The sequence below is a fragment of the Periplaneta americana genome, chromosome 6 (genome assembly GCF_040183065.1).
Source record: "Periplaneta americana isolate PAMFEO1 chromosome 6, P.americana_PAMFEO1_priV1, whole genome shotgun sequence".
In the NCBI taxonomy this organism is placed as follows: domain Eukaryota; kingdom Metazoa; phylum Arthropoda; class Insecta; order Blattodea; family Blattidae; genus Periplaneta; species Periplaneta americana.
In genome coordinates this window covers 5,386,830-5,404,100 of record NC_091122.1, presented here as the reverse complement: position 1 = coordinate 5,404,100, position 17,271 = coordinate 5,386,830, and the positions used below count along the sequence as shown (strand labels likewise).

Below are 17,271 nucleotides of genomic sequence, written 5' to 3'. Positions count from 1 at the left end.
AACGCATCTGACAGAAACTGACCTATACGGACTCTGCTGTACGTTTCACTGAGACACATTTTAATTAATCGAACTAGTTTCTTGGGAATACCAAATTCAATAAGAATATCATATAAAACTTCTCTCTTAACCGAGTCATATGCCTTTTTGAAATCTATGAATAACTGATGTACTGTACCCTTATACTCCCATTTTTTCTCCATTATCTGTCGAATACAAAAAATCTGATCAATAGTCGATCTATTACGCCTAAAACCGCACTGATGATCCCCAATAATTTCATCTACATATGGAGTTAATCTTCTCAAAAGGATATTGGACAAAATTTTGTACGACGTCAACAAAACTGATATTTCTCGAAAGTTACTACAGTTAGTTTTGTCCCTCCTTTTAAAGATAGGTACGATTATGGACACCTTCCATTGTTCTGGTACAATTTCCTTTTCCCAAGTAGCAAGTACAAGTTTATAAATTTCGCTAGATGATGTACTTCCACCCTTTTGTATTAATTCTACTGGAATTTTTCAGCTAGCTTTTGTACCGCACTTTCGACTTCAGAAAGTGTGGGTTCGAGTATAAATGGCTGAGCAGTTTGTATTTTAATTTCATCCCGATCATTTCTATTTGGCCTATGTATGTATTTATTTACACTGCAAGTGGTCAAGCACCCGGTGGCAGTGGTATATACAATATTAACAATACACAGTTAAAATGATAAGCTATACACAATAAAATTTACAATACATAATACAATTTACAACACATATACAATTTTATACACAATACAATAAGAATACACAATACAATTTAACACAATAATAATAAAACATAAAATAAAACACCTAATTTTACAATACAACCTACATAATTATGTATAGGTCCTACATAAGTTTCAATAGTCTTTCACTTTACTCTCATCTCATTCCCTGTAGTGGTACTATGACGCATTTCACTGACACTTTATCACACATTTCACTGACACTCTGTAACACATTTCACTGACACTATAGAACACATTTCATTGACGCTATAAATTATCACTGATCGGAACTGTTCACTGCACTGTAAAACCATAACTTCACTGACTCACCTCGCTTCACTGATACAACAGTTCAAATAAGTCAAATAATTACACCCTTATGCATACTTATAAACAGAACTACATTTAAACTAAACATTTCTAGTCTAAGGCCCTCTTACACGCTATTTTTAAATAATTTACAATTCAAACCAAGGAGTAACTCGTCAGGCTAAATAAATACATGTCACCTTAAAAAATTAAATGTTGAATGTCACCTTAATTTTAATTTTCACTTTATACACAACTCTTTAAATTATTCTTGAATCTCCTTAAGGAAGGACAGCCCTCAAAGACCGCTGCAGGTAGGTCATTCCAGTCATAGTTCTATTTAAAAATGAGAATTTACCTACATCCGTTTTCTGTTTCCTACATTTGATTTTCAAATCATGATCGTTCCTACCATAGTACGTTGGCTTTTCTAACCGAGCCGTTATGTCTACCCATGCTTTCTGACCTAGATGTGCTCTATACAATGATGTTATTCTAGTTTTCCTACGTCAGTTTTCCAAAGTTTCCCATTTAAGTTCTTTTATCGTATCGTTCCCATCTTCTCTTTTACCTTTAACAAATTTAGCTGCCCTATACTGGATTCTTTCTAAGGAAAAATGTGCATTTCTTTCTATTTGCATTTAGTAGTTGCCCAAAATACTTTTTCCATCTGTAGCTGCGAATATATTGAATAAGCAATCGTGGACAGCCGATAAGGGGTGGTCCTCCAGCATGGGGGTTGGGCGATGGGCTAACAACCCATCACCGTAAAAAAACAGCTTGTTACGAATCCCTACAATAAGACCTTTGGGGAGGCCGAGACGTAGATGGGAGGATAATATCAAAATGGATTTGAGGGAGGTGGGATATGATGATAGAGACTGGATTAATCTTGCACAGGATAGGGACTTATGGCGGGCTTATGTGAGGGCGGAAATGAACCTTCGGGTTCCTTAAAAGCCATTTGTAAGTAAGTAAGTTCAGGATTGAACGAGAATATGCAAGCAAGTCGATCCCTATAATCAATAATATATATATATTCATTATTTTACGATAAGAAACCCTAATGGTACTGAAATTGATATCAATAAATTGATATATTCTCTGATAAACTAGAGTGAAAATAATATTACTTTTTCACTTGGATTTTAATAAAGCAGTTACATCTTTGTGAACACCCTGCAAATATGATTGAAGAAACTCTCTTAATCTCCCACGAACAATCTTCAGGGAGAGGTTTTCGCTTTGTACTGGCAACGAAAATCCAATTTCACGACTGCATTGTGTGCTACAGCAATTTTCTCGCTGTACCTCTTACGCGTATGGCACAAATCCTCGGGGATTGCCACCGATTTGGCCAGCCCTGCGTCTTCCCGCGCCGTGTGTACTCCCATTGTAGACCGGAGCACACCAGTTAATCCTTCTATTGACAACTGAGTCTCCAATAGCAACGGGGACAGTTGAACTAAACTAGAATTGAGTAAAGAGCAGGCTTTTGTTTATCAACGACGCAATGAATTCGTTACACAAACTTTGTCGTAGATTGAAATCAACTGTTACGGTATAAAGGCAGGGATGTGAATAATCCCTTCCGCTCAGTGGCGTAGCCTGGTTTTCAGACTGGGGTATGTAACCCAGTTAATATAGTTTGAAAATGGAATTTCCCATATCTGTATCCAGCATAGCGTATACACCGAATACAATTGTATCATGTAATATAAACACTGCATAAACACACGTTTGAGATGGGCAGGACATGTAGCACGTATGGGCGAATCCAGAAATGCATATAGAGTGTTAGTTGTGAGGCCGGAAGGAAAAAGACCTTTGGGGAGGCCGAGACGTAGGTGGGAAGATAATATTAAAATGGATTTGAGGGAGGTGGGATATGATGGTACCCATAGAGACTCTATTAATCTTGATTAGGATAGGGACCAATGGCGGGCTTATGTGAGGGCGGCAATGAACCTCCGGGTTCCTTAAAAGCCAGTAAGTAAGTAAGTAAGTAAGTATAAACACTGCATATATCTTCCTTGCTAATACAAATTTACAAGTATATTACGTACCTAGTAAAACATCGACAAATAAGACACACTGAAAAGTGTTTTAATAAACTTAGTTTAGGACTATGCAGTAAAAATAAAATTAATAAACTCACGTTTACTATCCTTCGAGTTTTTTTACTTGGTTATATAACGACGCGGTATCAACTACGAGGTTATTTAGCGTTGATGAAGTTGGTGATAGTGAAATGATATTTGGCGAGATGAGGCCGAGGATTCGCCGTAGATTACCTGACATTTACCTTACGGTTGGGGAAAATCTCGTAAAAATCCCAACCAGGTAATCAGCGCAAGCGGGAATCGAACCCACGCCCGATTGCAACTCTGGTTCGGCAAGCAAGCACCTTAGCCGACCGAGTTACGCCGGTGGCTGTCCTTGGAGTTTCCCCGAACATTTTTAGTCGTTTTTCAAATAGACTATTGTATGGTTACAAAAATAGTTATGTTTCTTGGCTGCCTTATAAATATTATTTAAATCGTCATAGACATTGGTACTTCAAACGGACTTTTCATTAGTAGAGAGAAGACAAGACCAGTAAAACAGTTTGTTTAAAGTCTTACAACCTCACAGCAACGACTCACTTTCATAAATCTTTACATTAAAATGTCTTACACACTTTTTTATGTTCGTAGTGATATTCAGTACTGGTTTTGAAGGGCCTGCTTTAATTACGTCTTCTTTTTCACAGAAAGTTAAAGTCTGGAAGCTCCTTACCTTCAATTTGTCGATTATACAACAATTTGTTTCCATATTTGATGCATTGCGACAATGAACACGAGACAATTTCCCTTTCACTCACTGCGTGACCTCTTGGATGTATATTGTCAGCCTACATATCTTGAGCCCATAAGCATGTAACACAAAGATCTTAACCTAAATAATTTATTTGAACACTAAACAATTAAGCTTTCAAAACAGTCTTCAGTGTTCACAAATGAACAGAGTAACATTTTTGAACAAATAACTCACTCATCATTCTTTATAAGTCACTGGAAATAATATTATAACACAAGCATGACTATACGACAATATGTATTACAACGCTGTACATCCACGGGGTCACGAGCATCCTCACTGCACGAGTTTCCTCGAGCTGACGACAGATGTCGTTGAGACGTTGCGAAGTGTTTTTAACATCAAGCGGGCCGTGCAATTCTTACTAATGGTCGCGCGTTCTGTTCAAGGTGATTAAAACATAGTGCGAATTCAAAATCAAACATTCTGGGAAAACTTGATCTGTCCGAAAACGATTATATGTTAGAATATTATAATTCATAATTCAGAGTCACCTTGAAGGAAATTGCAGGGTATGTAACACATCTCCCACATCCATGGACGCTACGCCCCTGCGTTCCGCTAGTCGTTTAAGGCCTACGAGATGTTCTTTTGTAGTTTGCCAAAAATGAAAGAAATATTGCTGCCCACTGTTGACATTTAGAGCTGAAAGGGTAAGTTTTTACGCTTGCCTATCTGTCTGCATATACATTAGGGTGGAGTGAATCTATACATGAAATTGTTCTTTATCTGTTTTCTAAATGTAATAGTTGCAAAAATCTGTATTTTTACTTAACTTAGGAATGTGAAAAATATGGAGTTTCTATATTTAATTTTTGAGATGTCCCAAGGGCTTTGAAGTTGAAGCCCTTGGTTAATTACTTCCCTTATCATAGACTCATACTTTCCACTTGTAAACCAAGACAGTAAAATATTCAAGGCAACATAACTATAGATCAGCCGTGGCGAAAATGTAATCGTGCGCCGAGCCACTGTGTAACCTGCAACGTGCATAGCACCTATGGAGGGAGGCGGACACCCGAAGGGGAAGTGAAGCAACTGTCTGACCTATTAACGGATTTTCATTTTCCTTACGCCAAGCACTTAAATACAATTTTATACAGTACAAGGGTACAAACTAATGTTTAGGACGTGTAACGAAGAAAGAAATGAACAAGAAAACATAGGACACATTATCACAACCTAAAATTAACTGTCTTCAGAATGTCTCTGCGACAGAGTTTCAAAATCAGGAATTATGTCACTTACTGCCAGTCGTAGTTGATCACGAAGATATTTGTCTGTCAGTCGTGATCTAAATTTGGTTTTTACTATTTTCATTGTTGAAAATAATTTTTCACAAACGTAAGTTGTAGCGAACATGGCTTCAACAGAGCAAGCGAAAGAACGAAGCTTCGGATATTTATTTTTTGGCAAAGATTTGACAAGTTCAACATTTGTCAAGTCCTTACATCTAGCTTTCATTTCACGTCACATTGTAAATCTGTGAATTTAAATTAAAGATCTTACCGCATTATTCGTACATCTGCTGAAAAAGGATCGACGTACAGATATAATAATAATAATAATAATAATAATAATAATAATAATAATAATAATAATAATAATAATAATAATAGTTCACCTTTTAATGTTTCATCAGTAACATGTAGTATAATGCCGTTTTATGTTATACAACCGTTTTCCTCGTAATACTTGTGAAAAAATCATACATTTAATATTCTCACCATATTGGTAGCAAAAAAATGCGTCCTCCCATCCTACTTGAAACTTTCGTTTTTGTAGAGGTACATGGTTTCGAGAGAGACATTGCGACGATACGCCACTCGCAGGTCAGAGACAAATACAAATGGAACGGAGTTCGTCTCCAGTGAGTAAGAGGGTGGGGGTTGTGGGAGGTAGGAAGCAAGAGAAATGCACAGCTATCATTGCGAGCCACAATGTACTCGTCAGTCACATTTTCGCCACGGCTGCTGTACAGTCATTCCCGAAACTGGGTGACGTATTCTATGTACCTGTGTATATCTGCTTTATACAGCGCAGGTTTATTTTGTTGCAGGCTATGAAGATACTGTCCAAGAAGAAGCTCCTGAAGAAGGCCGGGGTGTTTGGTGAGTGAGCTAGTCTATTATTATTATTATTATTATTATTATTATTATTATTATTATTATTATTAGCGGATTATTGTTATTATTGAATTTTTATTAATATTGTTAGATTATCACAGTATTTATGCCTTACATTCAAAGGTAAATGACAAAGTATATAAAATGAATCGTTTATATAATATAAAACATTGTTCACACCTGTGGAGTAATGGTTCGCGTGTCTGGCCGTGAAACCAGGTGGCCCGGGTTCGATTCCCGGTTGGGGCAAGTTATCTGATTGAGGTTTTTCCGGGGTTTTCCCTCAACCCAATATGAGCAAATGCTGGGTAACTATCGGTGCTGGACCCCGGACTCATTTCACCGGCATTATCACCTTCATCTCATTCAGACGCTAAATAACCTAAGATGTTAATAAAACGTCGTAAAATAAACTACTAAAAAAATTCATAAAACATTACTGTCCTAAAAGTTACAGAATTCAGTACTCATGGAAAATATGTATATAGCGTGAACCGTAAGTAATGTCATTAATTTCAGGGCGTTATTCTTTGAGATATTTCAAGCAAAGAAGTTAAAAACAATATTTTTCTCGTCTTTGCCTCCCTTTCCAGAAAAAAAAAATAAAATAAAATTGTTTCGTGTGAACCATTACATGGCGTGTTTCGAGAAAGCCATTCAGTTAATTCTCAATATGCATAAATTTGATCCGAAAAAATGTAACTTTTCGTTCTGTAGTACTTACTTACAAATGGCTTTTAAGGAACCCGGAGGTTCATTGCCGCCCTCACATAAGCCCGCCATCGGTCCCTATCCTGAGCAAGATTAATCCAGTCTCTACCATCATATCCCACCTCTCTCGAATACATTTTAATATTATCTTCCCACCTACGTCTCGGCCTCCCCAAAGGTCTTTTTCCCTCCGGCCTCCCAACTAACACTCTATATGCATTTCTGGATTCGCCCATACGTGCTACGTGTCCTGCCCATCTCAAACGTCTGGATTTAATGTTCCTAATTATGTCCGGTGAAGAATACAATGCGTGCAGTTCTGTGTTGTGTAACTTTCTCCATTCTCCTGTAACTTCATCCCTCTTAGCCCCAAATATTTTCCTAAGAACCTTATTCTTAAACACCCTTAATCTCTGTTCCTCTCTCAAAGTGAGAGTCCAAGTTTTACAACCATAAAGAACAACCGGTAATATAACTGTTTTATAAATTCTAACTTTCAGATTTTTTGACAGAAAACTAGATGACAAAAGCTTCTCAACCGAATAATAACACGTATTTCCCATATTTATTCTGCGTTTAATTTCCTCCCGAGTGTCATTTATATTTGTTACTGTTGCTCCAAGATATTTGAATTTTTTCACCTCTTCGAAGGATAAATCTCCAATTTTTATACATTTAGTTCCATTTCGTACAATATTCTGGTCACGAGACATAATCGTATACTTAGTCTTTTCGGGATTTACTTCCAACCCTATCGCTTTACTTGCTTCAACTAGAATTTCCGCGTTTTCCCCAATCATTCTGTAGTGGAATTTTAAAAAGTTACATTAGTTCGGATCAAATTTCTGCACATTTAAAGGACAAAACTAAAATTCTATCGATCATTTATCATCATAATACACTGCTCTCTTAAGTTGATAGAGCATATGGGGAATTAAATCAATGGCTTTCCCAGAACACGCTATGAAATATTTAATATAATTTTTTTTTCTTAAAGGGGAACAAACACGAGCAAAATTGTATTAAACCTTTTTGGCGCTGAAATATATAACAAGGGCGCATGATAATCAGCGAATGTAACAGTCAACAAATTACATAAATTCTACAAAATGCACTGGGGCTTTTGGACCACCCTGGATATTTATGTCTTGCCCCTTGCTTATGCAGGCCGTGCAGCACCCAACAGGAACAAGGTGAACCCCTTGGACAGGGTGTACAGAGAGATCGCCATCTTGAAGAAGCTGCACCACCCCAACATCGTGAAGCTGTACGAGGTGCTGGACGACCCTGTAGAAGACCATCTGTACCTGGGTGAGTCGTTCTGAGGTTCAAACAGAAAGCTGACAGCGAAACAGAAAGAAACCTGACAGATTTCACGCTATGGATCACATAACAATTATTTCCGTAACATCAATTAAGATGGTATTGAGTAGCCTCTTTATTCTAAAAGAAACAAATGTACAATTACCATCTCATCGTCTATGAATATTTTTGTATTGCACAAAGAATACAAATATTTTCTCCTGTAAATACCTTCTGTAGTTTATAATTAACGTTAAATAAAGTATTAAAATGCTGAATGCTTTCTGTGGTTCACAGAGAACGTTAAATATGGAATTACGATTACAATTATCATCTTAACTCCTCCTGAATGGTTTCTGTAGTGTACAGAGAACGTTAAATATGGAATTACGATTATAATTATCATCTTAACTCCTCTGAATACTTTCTATACTTTACAGAGAACGTTAAATATGGAATTACGATTATAATTATCATCTTAACTCCTCTGAATACTTTCTATAGTTTACAGAGAACGTTAAATATGGAATTTCGATTATAATTATCATCTTAACTCCTCCTGAATGCTTCCTGTAGTTTACAGAGAACGTTAAATGTGGATTTACGATTAATTATATCATCTTAACTCCTCCTGAATGCTTTCTGTAGTGTACAGAGAACGTTAAATATGGAATTACGATTATAATTATCATCTTAACTCCTCCTGAATGCTTCCTGTAGTTTACAGAGAACGTTAAATGTGGATTTACGATTAATTATATCATCTTAACTCCTCCTGAATGCTTTCTGTAGTTTACAGAGAACGTTAAATGTGGAATTACAATTAATTATATCATCTTAACTCCTCCTGAATGCTTTCTGTAGTTTACAGAGAACGTTAAATGTGGAATTTCGATTATAATTATCATCTTAACTCCTCTGAATACTTTCTATAGTTTACAGAGAACGTTAAATATGGAATTACGATTATAATTATCATCTTAACTCCTCTGAATACTTTCTATAGTTTACAGAGAACGTTAAATATGGAATTTCGATTATAATTATCATCTTAACTCCTCTGAATACTTTCTATAGTTTACAGAGAACGTTAAATATGGAATTACGATTATAATTATCATCTTAACTCCTCTGAATACTTTCTATAGTTTACAGAGAACGTTAAATATGGAATTACGATTATAATTATCATCTTAACTCCTCTGAATACTTTCTATAGTTTACAGAGAACGTTAAATATGGAATTACGATTATAATTATCATCTTAACTCCTCTGAATACTTTCTATAGTTTACAGAGAACGTTAAATATGGAATTACGATTATAATTATCATCTTAACTCCTCTGAATACTTTCTATAGTTTACAGAGAACGTTAAATATGGAATTACGATTATAATTATCATCTCAACTCCTCTGAATACTTTCTATAGTTTACAGAGAACGTTAAATATGGAATTACGATTATAATTATCATCTTAACTCCTCTGAATACTTTCTATAGTTTACAGAGAACGTTAAATATGGAATTACGATTATAATTATCATCTCAACTCCTCTGAATACTTTCTATAGTTTACAGAGAACGTTAAATATGGAATTACGATTATAATTATCATCTCAACTCCTCTGAATACTTTCTATAGTTTACAGAGAACGTTAAATATGGAATTACGATTATAATTATCATCTTAACTCCTCTGAATACTTGCTGTAGTTTACAGAGAACGTTAAATGTGGATTTTCGATTATAATTATCATCTTAACTCCTCTGAATGCTTTCTGTAGTTTACAGAGACCGTTAAGTGTGAAATTACGATTATATTTAGGGGCGTATAATCATATGTCTTCTGAATGGTTTCTGTAATTTAAAAAGAACGTTAATTAAAGTATGATGATCTTATTGTCTGCAAATAATCATTGCAATTTATAAAGTACTTAGAAATACAAACACAATTTTCAACCGGATTATATATTTGAATAAGGTCTATAGTTGGAACGCGACGTGAAGATTTACGTACAATATTGTACATTATATTTATGTACTATTTCTGTAACATTATTGTACTTTGGTATATATGGTACGTATTTATTGTTTTATTCTCCATTTAATAATAGTTATTAAGTCACGTCAATTTTATACGTGGTACAGTCATTAAGTTCTGACACTGACTCCTGAAGGGTAGGCACCCACAAGAATCTGGATGTCTCAGAAGATGCCGCGTGATACGGAGTACACTTAAACAGATCGACATCCTTCCTCTATATAGTCGCCGTTGGCCGCTATGCACGTCTGCCAACGTTGGTGTAGCTGCTGGAAGCACCGCTGAAAGATGTTGGCAGGAAGATGCCGTACGGCTTCTCTTGTGGCAGTCATGATCTTTTCGGCCGCATAAAAATTACGCCCTCCTAGGATTGATTTCATGAGGGGAAAGAGAAAAAAATCGCATGGTGCGAGATCAGGTGAGTACGGAGATGTGGCAAAACAGCGACCTGTTGCCTTGCAAGTTCCTCTTGGACAAGGATGGAGCGATGTGCAGGGGCGTTGTCGTGTAGCAACAGCCAATTCTTCCTATGCCAAAGCTCAGGACGCTTACGACGAATTGAATTGCGTAAACGGCCAAGAATCTCTTTGTAGAGGATCTTGTCTACAGTTGCACCTTGTGGGATGAATTCTATGTGAACAATTCCATTTGAATAAAAAAAAACTGTTAAAGCATCACCTTGCCTTTTGACCTGTCTTGTTGCGGATTTTTCTGTCGTGGAAATAATGGCGTTTTCCAGGTGGCGGATTGTCGCTTCAGTTGCGGATCGTAAAGGAAACACCATGTTTCGTCTCCAGTTATGATCGGTTAGAGCAGTTTCGCCTAATTTCTGACAGAACGTGACGTTTGCCCGTTGCTCAAACTGCAACATATTCGAGTTCCGACACGCGCATTCAAATCACCGTCACAAAAAGACCGTAGTTCTGCTTACACTATATGCACGTAACTGTATGATGCTGGGACGAGAGACTAACTGACAAGGTACCATATCACGGCGCCACCTATCCGTTCTAGTGCACCACACCGCCACTATGCCCTCAGTCTCAGAACTTAATGACTATACCACGTATATCCGTTCAATTTTATGGGCATTTTCTGTACACTTGATATGTTGTTTTTATTATAGCGTACTGTTTGTTCTAGTAACACATTATAATTATCTGTCTGTACTTTTCAGTGTTCGAGCTCTTGGAGCGTGGGGAGGTCCTGAAGGTGCCGACAGAGAAGCCCCTCAGTGAGGACCAGGCCTGGAAGTACTTCCGCGACGTCGTCATGGGGATCGAATACCGTGAGTGACTACCAACACGAAAAACACGTTAGACAATCACTATAATCGCGACGCTGTTATTCCCGGAGTGACTCCTCCTCTTTGCTTACGTCTTAGGAAGTGAAGGCTCTATAAAGTCTAGGTACGTAGTATCGTTCGCCATTTTTGTTCTTTCGTTGCCGAGCTACCAGACGAGGAATCTATTTGCCACACTGTTAAACATTATCATGTCGTAGCTCCTATGATAATAAATCAAACGCAATGTAATTCAGCAAATAATTGAGCGGCAAATAACATCTCCGTGTGCTTTCTGCGAACGCCAACGAAAGAGCCAAAATGGCGGGCGAGTATATTAACTGTTTATCGAGCCTTAAGAAATGAATAACGCCTTCATCAGCGAATCACAAGACGCGCACGTTTAAATGTAGCCGACCTGCAACGCGATTGGCTGCTGGAAATTAGAGCGACGGGACTATAGTAACGAACACCAGTCTGAACACCTGCATGTTTGTAAAGCATTTCTCTCAAACCTCTCATAGATAAGCTTTAATTAAACGTGTAAGGCGTCAGCCCTTTCTGGTAGAGATCTGGGTTAAATCCCCGATGTGTTCAAGTGAAATTTGCGGCGGAGAAATTCGGAAGTGAGGCAAACTCATAATTAAACTGACGATTTGCATGAAAATGTATGTTTTTATTGATACGACATTTACCTGGGGTCTTTTCTGACCCCACACCTTATTTTATTGTTAAGGGAAGAGGATACTGAAATCTTTAAAAAAAAATCAACAAATTTTCGAAAAAAAAATTTTTTTCTCTTAAATTACTCTTTGATATGTTGGGAATATGATACAATGTCATTTAAAGTCCTTATGCTATACTATGACGCATCGCGACGCCATTTTTAAATTGCTGCACCTGGGATTTAAAAACCTACGCCCACTTATTTTTTCCTCTTTTATTTCTTTTCGATTTTCCCGCATTTTCGCTGTCATTTCTAGTTATTTTTCATACAGTTTCATGATAATTACATTTCTAAACATTGTTTTTTTCACATTCAGCAATTTATTGATAAAGTTCCATAACAAATATGTTTTCTGCCTTTTCGTATTTTAGTGTAAATTCAAATAACGATGCACAAATATTGTTCATGTTCTAAACATTGTGGCAGCACTGTAGTGAAATAGTTTACTTTTTCTGAACTAGATGACAGTAGCATTCACTCTTCGTAATTTTTCCCACCAAATCTTTTTGTTGGTACTGTAAATGCGGTTTGTGTTTACATTTGAGTTGCTTTGTTTCTAACCCTGGAAAGCACACGTTTTCAGAAATAGTAAGAAAATAATAATTATTACAGAGTGTAAATATATGTGTATAGTTAATATAATGTGTAAAGAAGTGTATAAAAGTACGAATAAGTGATAAGTTCTGTGTAATAACTGTGTGTATGTTCAACAGTGAAATTCAGTTTTGTGTGTGGTAATAGGTATCTACATTCATATACTCCCAAAAGTTCCAGTAGCCTAGATATTGCATCTTTGGTTATTTTAGTTTTCTTTACAATTAAAATAATTATTATTTCATAATTATATACCTTATTTATTATTTTTTTCATGCTTATTGCTTGGGTTCGTGGATGACCCCCCCAGATATAGAACGCGTCTTTATTTTCTAATACTTGTTTTTTTTTTTTTTTAAGATGGGACATGACAGGAGCGTCGCGATCTGAAAAACAACTGAATGTCACGTAGCGTGGTAGGCCTGTTGCTGTGATAACGGTTGAGTTGCCAAACTTACCGTTCCCACATGGCGAATGCTTATAGCTCTCTTGGCGACGTTTATTGTGCACACAATGTTAGCATTGGTACGTTTCGTCTTTGATTCTCTGTCGATTTTTGTCTTGTTATCTTACCTTTGCGTCAATTGTCAATTAATGTTTTAACGTCAGCCATTGTAACGTCAATTGATACCTTCCATCAGCTGGCAGCGTGGTAGTCCATATTGGCAACATAGCACTGTAGTTCCAAGTTCGGCCGCTAAACTGTCATGTCCCATCTTTCAAGAAAACAAGTATAGTTAGAATTATTTTTCTGTGATTGTGTTTCGTTGTAAACAAAGTGAACATGTATTTTGGAAAGTAAGCAAATGAAACAAATACAGCATAAACTGCCATATACGCTATGGGTAAAATGTAGGTTCAAGAGTAATAAATTATTTGTATTTGTAAAATTAGCTTCTAGTTCTTTCTAGTGCAACAGATGATAATATTAAATTAATTAATTATCTAAACATAATCATTAACACTTGATGCAATAACAATTTCCTTTTTTGTGTTATATTTCAAGGAAAGTGAATGTAGCCTGTTCTCTAATAATTGAAAAAATAAAAACACATACAGAATAAATAGTCTCCCATTAAACTAATTAGATTAAATAATTCATTTTTTGGTGAAACGAGCGTTGAGCGGATTCCGCCGATTTTGGAATAGACACCGACGTACTTGAACTGCCAACATAGAAAACAAAAAATCACACTCAATCGCTTTCACCTTCATCTTGACGGGATAATAAAAGCCTAAACTAACCTAACCTAACTTAAGTGCGTCGGTGTCTATTCCAAAATCGACGGAATCCGCTCAACGCTCGTTTAATCCATTTTTTAAACATAGTGAATAATTCTAGATGCAATAAAAACTTTCAATATGCTTATAGGCCTACTACTATGAATAAAATGCTTTAAGCTATAAAATATCCTAATTATTAACAACAAATATTCTTGGGGTCAAAAAGATCCCAGATAAATAGCATGAATTCTAGAGCAGCTGAGTTGCGAGGGTTAATCAGCACTTATGTATGTATTTATTTTCACAAACACCTGTGGCAGTGGTAACTTAATTAAACACAATAATTCACTGCCACTGTAAACCATAACACTTCAAATGAAACAAAGAAATTACATCCTTATTATTCCGTAGAATCATACTTACAAATTAGCAAAACATTTGAATAACACCAATTTTATTTTATTTTGCATATCTTATTCACTTTATTCTTCTTCCTCTTACTATCACCCCTCCCATGTTCTGAAAAAGTTCTTTACTAAATCCTCCAAGTAAATGTTGAACAGGGTAGATGATAAAGAGCATCCTTGGCATATTCCTCTCTCTATTTCACTTTCTTCTGACATTTTTTTCCTCCTATCCTGAATTTGACTTGTTTCATAAAAAGATTCTCTCTCTTTTCAATTTACACCTATTTTTTTCAGGATCCCAATCAGTTTGTTAGAAGTTATTTGAATCTCTCATTAATATTCCGTAATCCGCTTATTTTTAAATTTGTAGTGCATAGTTGCATACATATTCTTCGGTGTACACATAATAAAATCGATGGCTCAGAACGAGACCGTTACAACTCAAAAATAGAGATTTTTCAGTAGAGCCATTTAAAGTTTTCCATTGTAGATGGCGAATCAGAGAATCATGGCACAACAATGTGCATTTATGTCCCACTAGGAAATTTTTATAGAGTTTTAACATTTTCACATAGCATAGTTCTCAATTCAAGTGTTCCAATGATGGTAATAACTCAAAAAGTGAATTTTTTGAGTTGTAACAGTCTCGTTCTGAGCCATCGAAATGAAGCAGACTCAGCAAGACATAATTCTTCTATGATGGGACTGGTTGTACTCGGTCTAGCGGTGTTGGGGTTGAGTGGTGCAGACGAACACATAATTAAGTAGATTTGCGTGCTGTCGGTTGCAGTCCACTACCAGCGCATCATCCACCGCGACATCAAGCCATCTAACTTGCTGCTGAGCGAGGATGACCGTGTGCAGATTGCTGACTTCGGTGTATGCAACGAGTTCCACGGCAACGACGCCTCCCTCAGCAACACGGCTGGGACGCCCGCCTTCGTCGCACCCGAGGCCCTCACCAACAGCAAGTACAGCGGAAAGGTGAGTAGTGGGCTACAGTGGGGAGAGGTGACGGGAAGGAATTGATGAGTAGAATTTGTAGAAGTTGGAGAAAAAATGGAGACGAATTTGGAGGTAATGTGAAGAGGAATTTAGAGATGGATTTAGAAATGAGGTTAAGAATTTGATGAAGAGACTAAGAAAAAATTAAATAAGATGGAGACGAATTTAGAGGTGATGTCTAGAAGAATTTGGAGGTAATATGGAGATAAATTTACAAATGAGGTGAAGAATTTGAGGAAGAGACTAAGAAAAATTTGAACAGAAGATAGAGACGAATTTGAAGTTGGTGTCAAGAGGAATTTGGAGAGAATATGGAGATGAATTTACGAAGAATTTGAGGAAGAGACTAAGAAAAAGTTAAACAGAAGATAGAGACGAATTTAGAGGTGATGTCAAGAAGAATTTGGAGGTAGTATGGAGATGAATTTACAAATGAGGTGAAGAATTTGAGGAAGAGACTAAGAAAACTTTGAACAGAAGATAGAGACGAATTTGGAGTTGCTGTCAAGAAGAATTTGGAGAGAATATGGAGATGAATTTATGAAGAATTTGAGGAAGAGACTAAGAAAAAGTTAAGCAGAAGTTGGATACAAATTTAGAGGTGATGTCAAGAGGAATTTTGAGATAATATGGAGAGGAATTTACAAATGAGGTGAAAGAATTTGAGGAAGAGACTAAGAAAATTTCGAACAGAAGATAGAGACGAATTTGGATATGATGTCAAGAGGAATTTGGAGAGAATATGGAGATGAATTTACAAATGACTTCAAAAATTTGAGAAAGAGACTAATAAAAAGTTAAACAGAAGATGGAGACAAATTTAGAGGTGATGTCAAGAAGGATTTGGAGATAATATGGAGATGAATAAGAAGAATTTGAGGAAGAGACTAATTGTAAGGAAAAGTCAAACAGGAGATGGAGACAAATTTAAAGATGATGTCAAGAAGGATTTGGAGACAATATGTAGATGAATTTAAAATTGAGGTGAAGAATTTGAGGAAGAGACTAAGGAAAAGATTAAACTGAAGATAGAGATGAATTTAGAAGTGATGTCAAGAAGAAGTTGCAGAGGATATAGAGATGAATTTAAAGTTGAGGTAAATAATTGCAGAAGAGATAAGAAGAAGTTGAAGACGAATTTGGAGGTAATTTGAAGAGAAATTTAAAGATACTAAGAAGAAGTTGAACAGAAGATGGAGATAAATTTGGAGGTAATGTGAAGAGGAATTTGCAGAAAATATGAAGATGAATTTAGAAATGAGATGAATAATTTAGTGGAATGATGGGACAAGCAAGAAGAACTTAGGGAGGAGTGATGAAGTATAATTTTGTGAATATGTAAGGAAGAAATTTTAGGTTTGCGAGGAAGAATTTGGAGAGATGGAAAAACGTTTAGAAATGGTGTGATGAAGAATTTGGAGAGAAGATTAAGAAAGATAAAGATAATGTAAAGAAGAAGTTGTACAAAAATGGAGAAGAACTCAGGTGAAGGAGGATGGCCAGAGTCTCCTTACGCGAGCAGAGAAGAAGTTAGGATATTAGAAACGATGTGCAAATGTTTAATATAAACAAGAAAATGGAACAAATTAAAAATAACTGGTCACAGCATCTACAAAGGATGGAAGAGAAGAGTATTTAGAATTATATAAAACTCTAATGGGGTGTACAGTTTTTAAAATTTGATAGTTTTTTTTTTATAGGCATTGTTATTTTCAGATAAGTCACTTGTACAACACTAATATAATTAATTTAATAATCCGTCTACACTTATCACATTAATTATATTAAAGTTTTAAAATCTTAGTGTGGCTTTTCACAGATGTGCTAATTGTATAGACTTAAGAGCTGAATATCTTCATTAAATAAACATTTGTTTTTATATGCAGTGACTTTTTTTATGTTAGGTTAAGATATCAATCCT

The 17,271-nt window shown here is 36.0% G+C and overlaps 1 protein-coding gene across 9 annotated transcripts in view; it reads left to right on the top strand.

Annotated features, from left to right (window-relative positions):
- The window catches only part of LOC138700916 (uncharacterized), a 644,305-nt gene that overhangs the window by 609,013 nt on the left and 18,021 nt on the right, over window positions 1–17,271 (top strand). For all 9 annotated transcript variants that reach the window (XR_011332411.1, XM_069827336.1, XM_069827338.1 and 6 more), the window contains 4 exons: window positions 5,988–6,039; window positions 7,933–8,076; window positions 11,289–11,399; window positions 15,136–15,329. Coding sequence is in view for 8 of the 9 variants with exons in the window: in XM_069827336.1 (XP_069683437.1) it covers window positions 5,988–6,039; window positions 7,933–8,076; window positions 11,289–11,399; window positions 15,136–15,329 (501 nt within the window). In the remaining variant the exon portion in view is untranslated. The remainder of the gene's footprint in view (window positions 1–5,987; window positions 6,040–7,932; window positions 8,077–11,288; window positions 11,400–15,135; window positions 15,330–17,271) is intronic.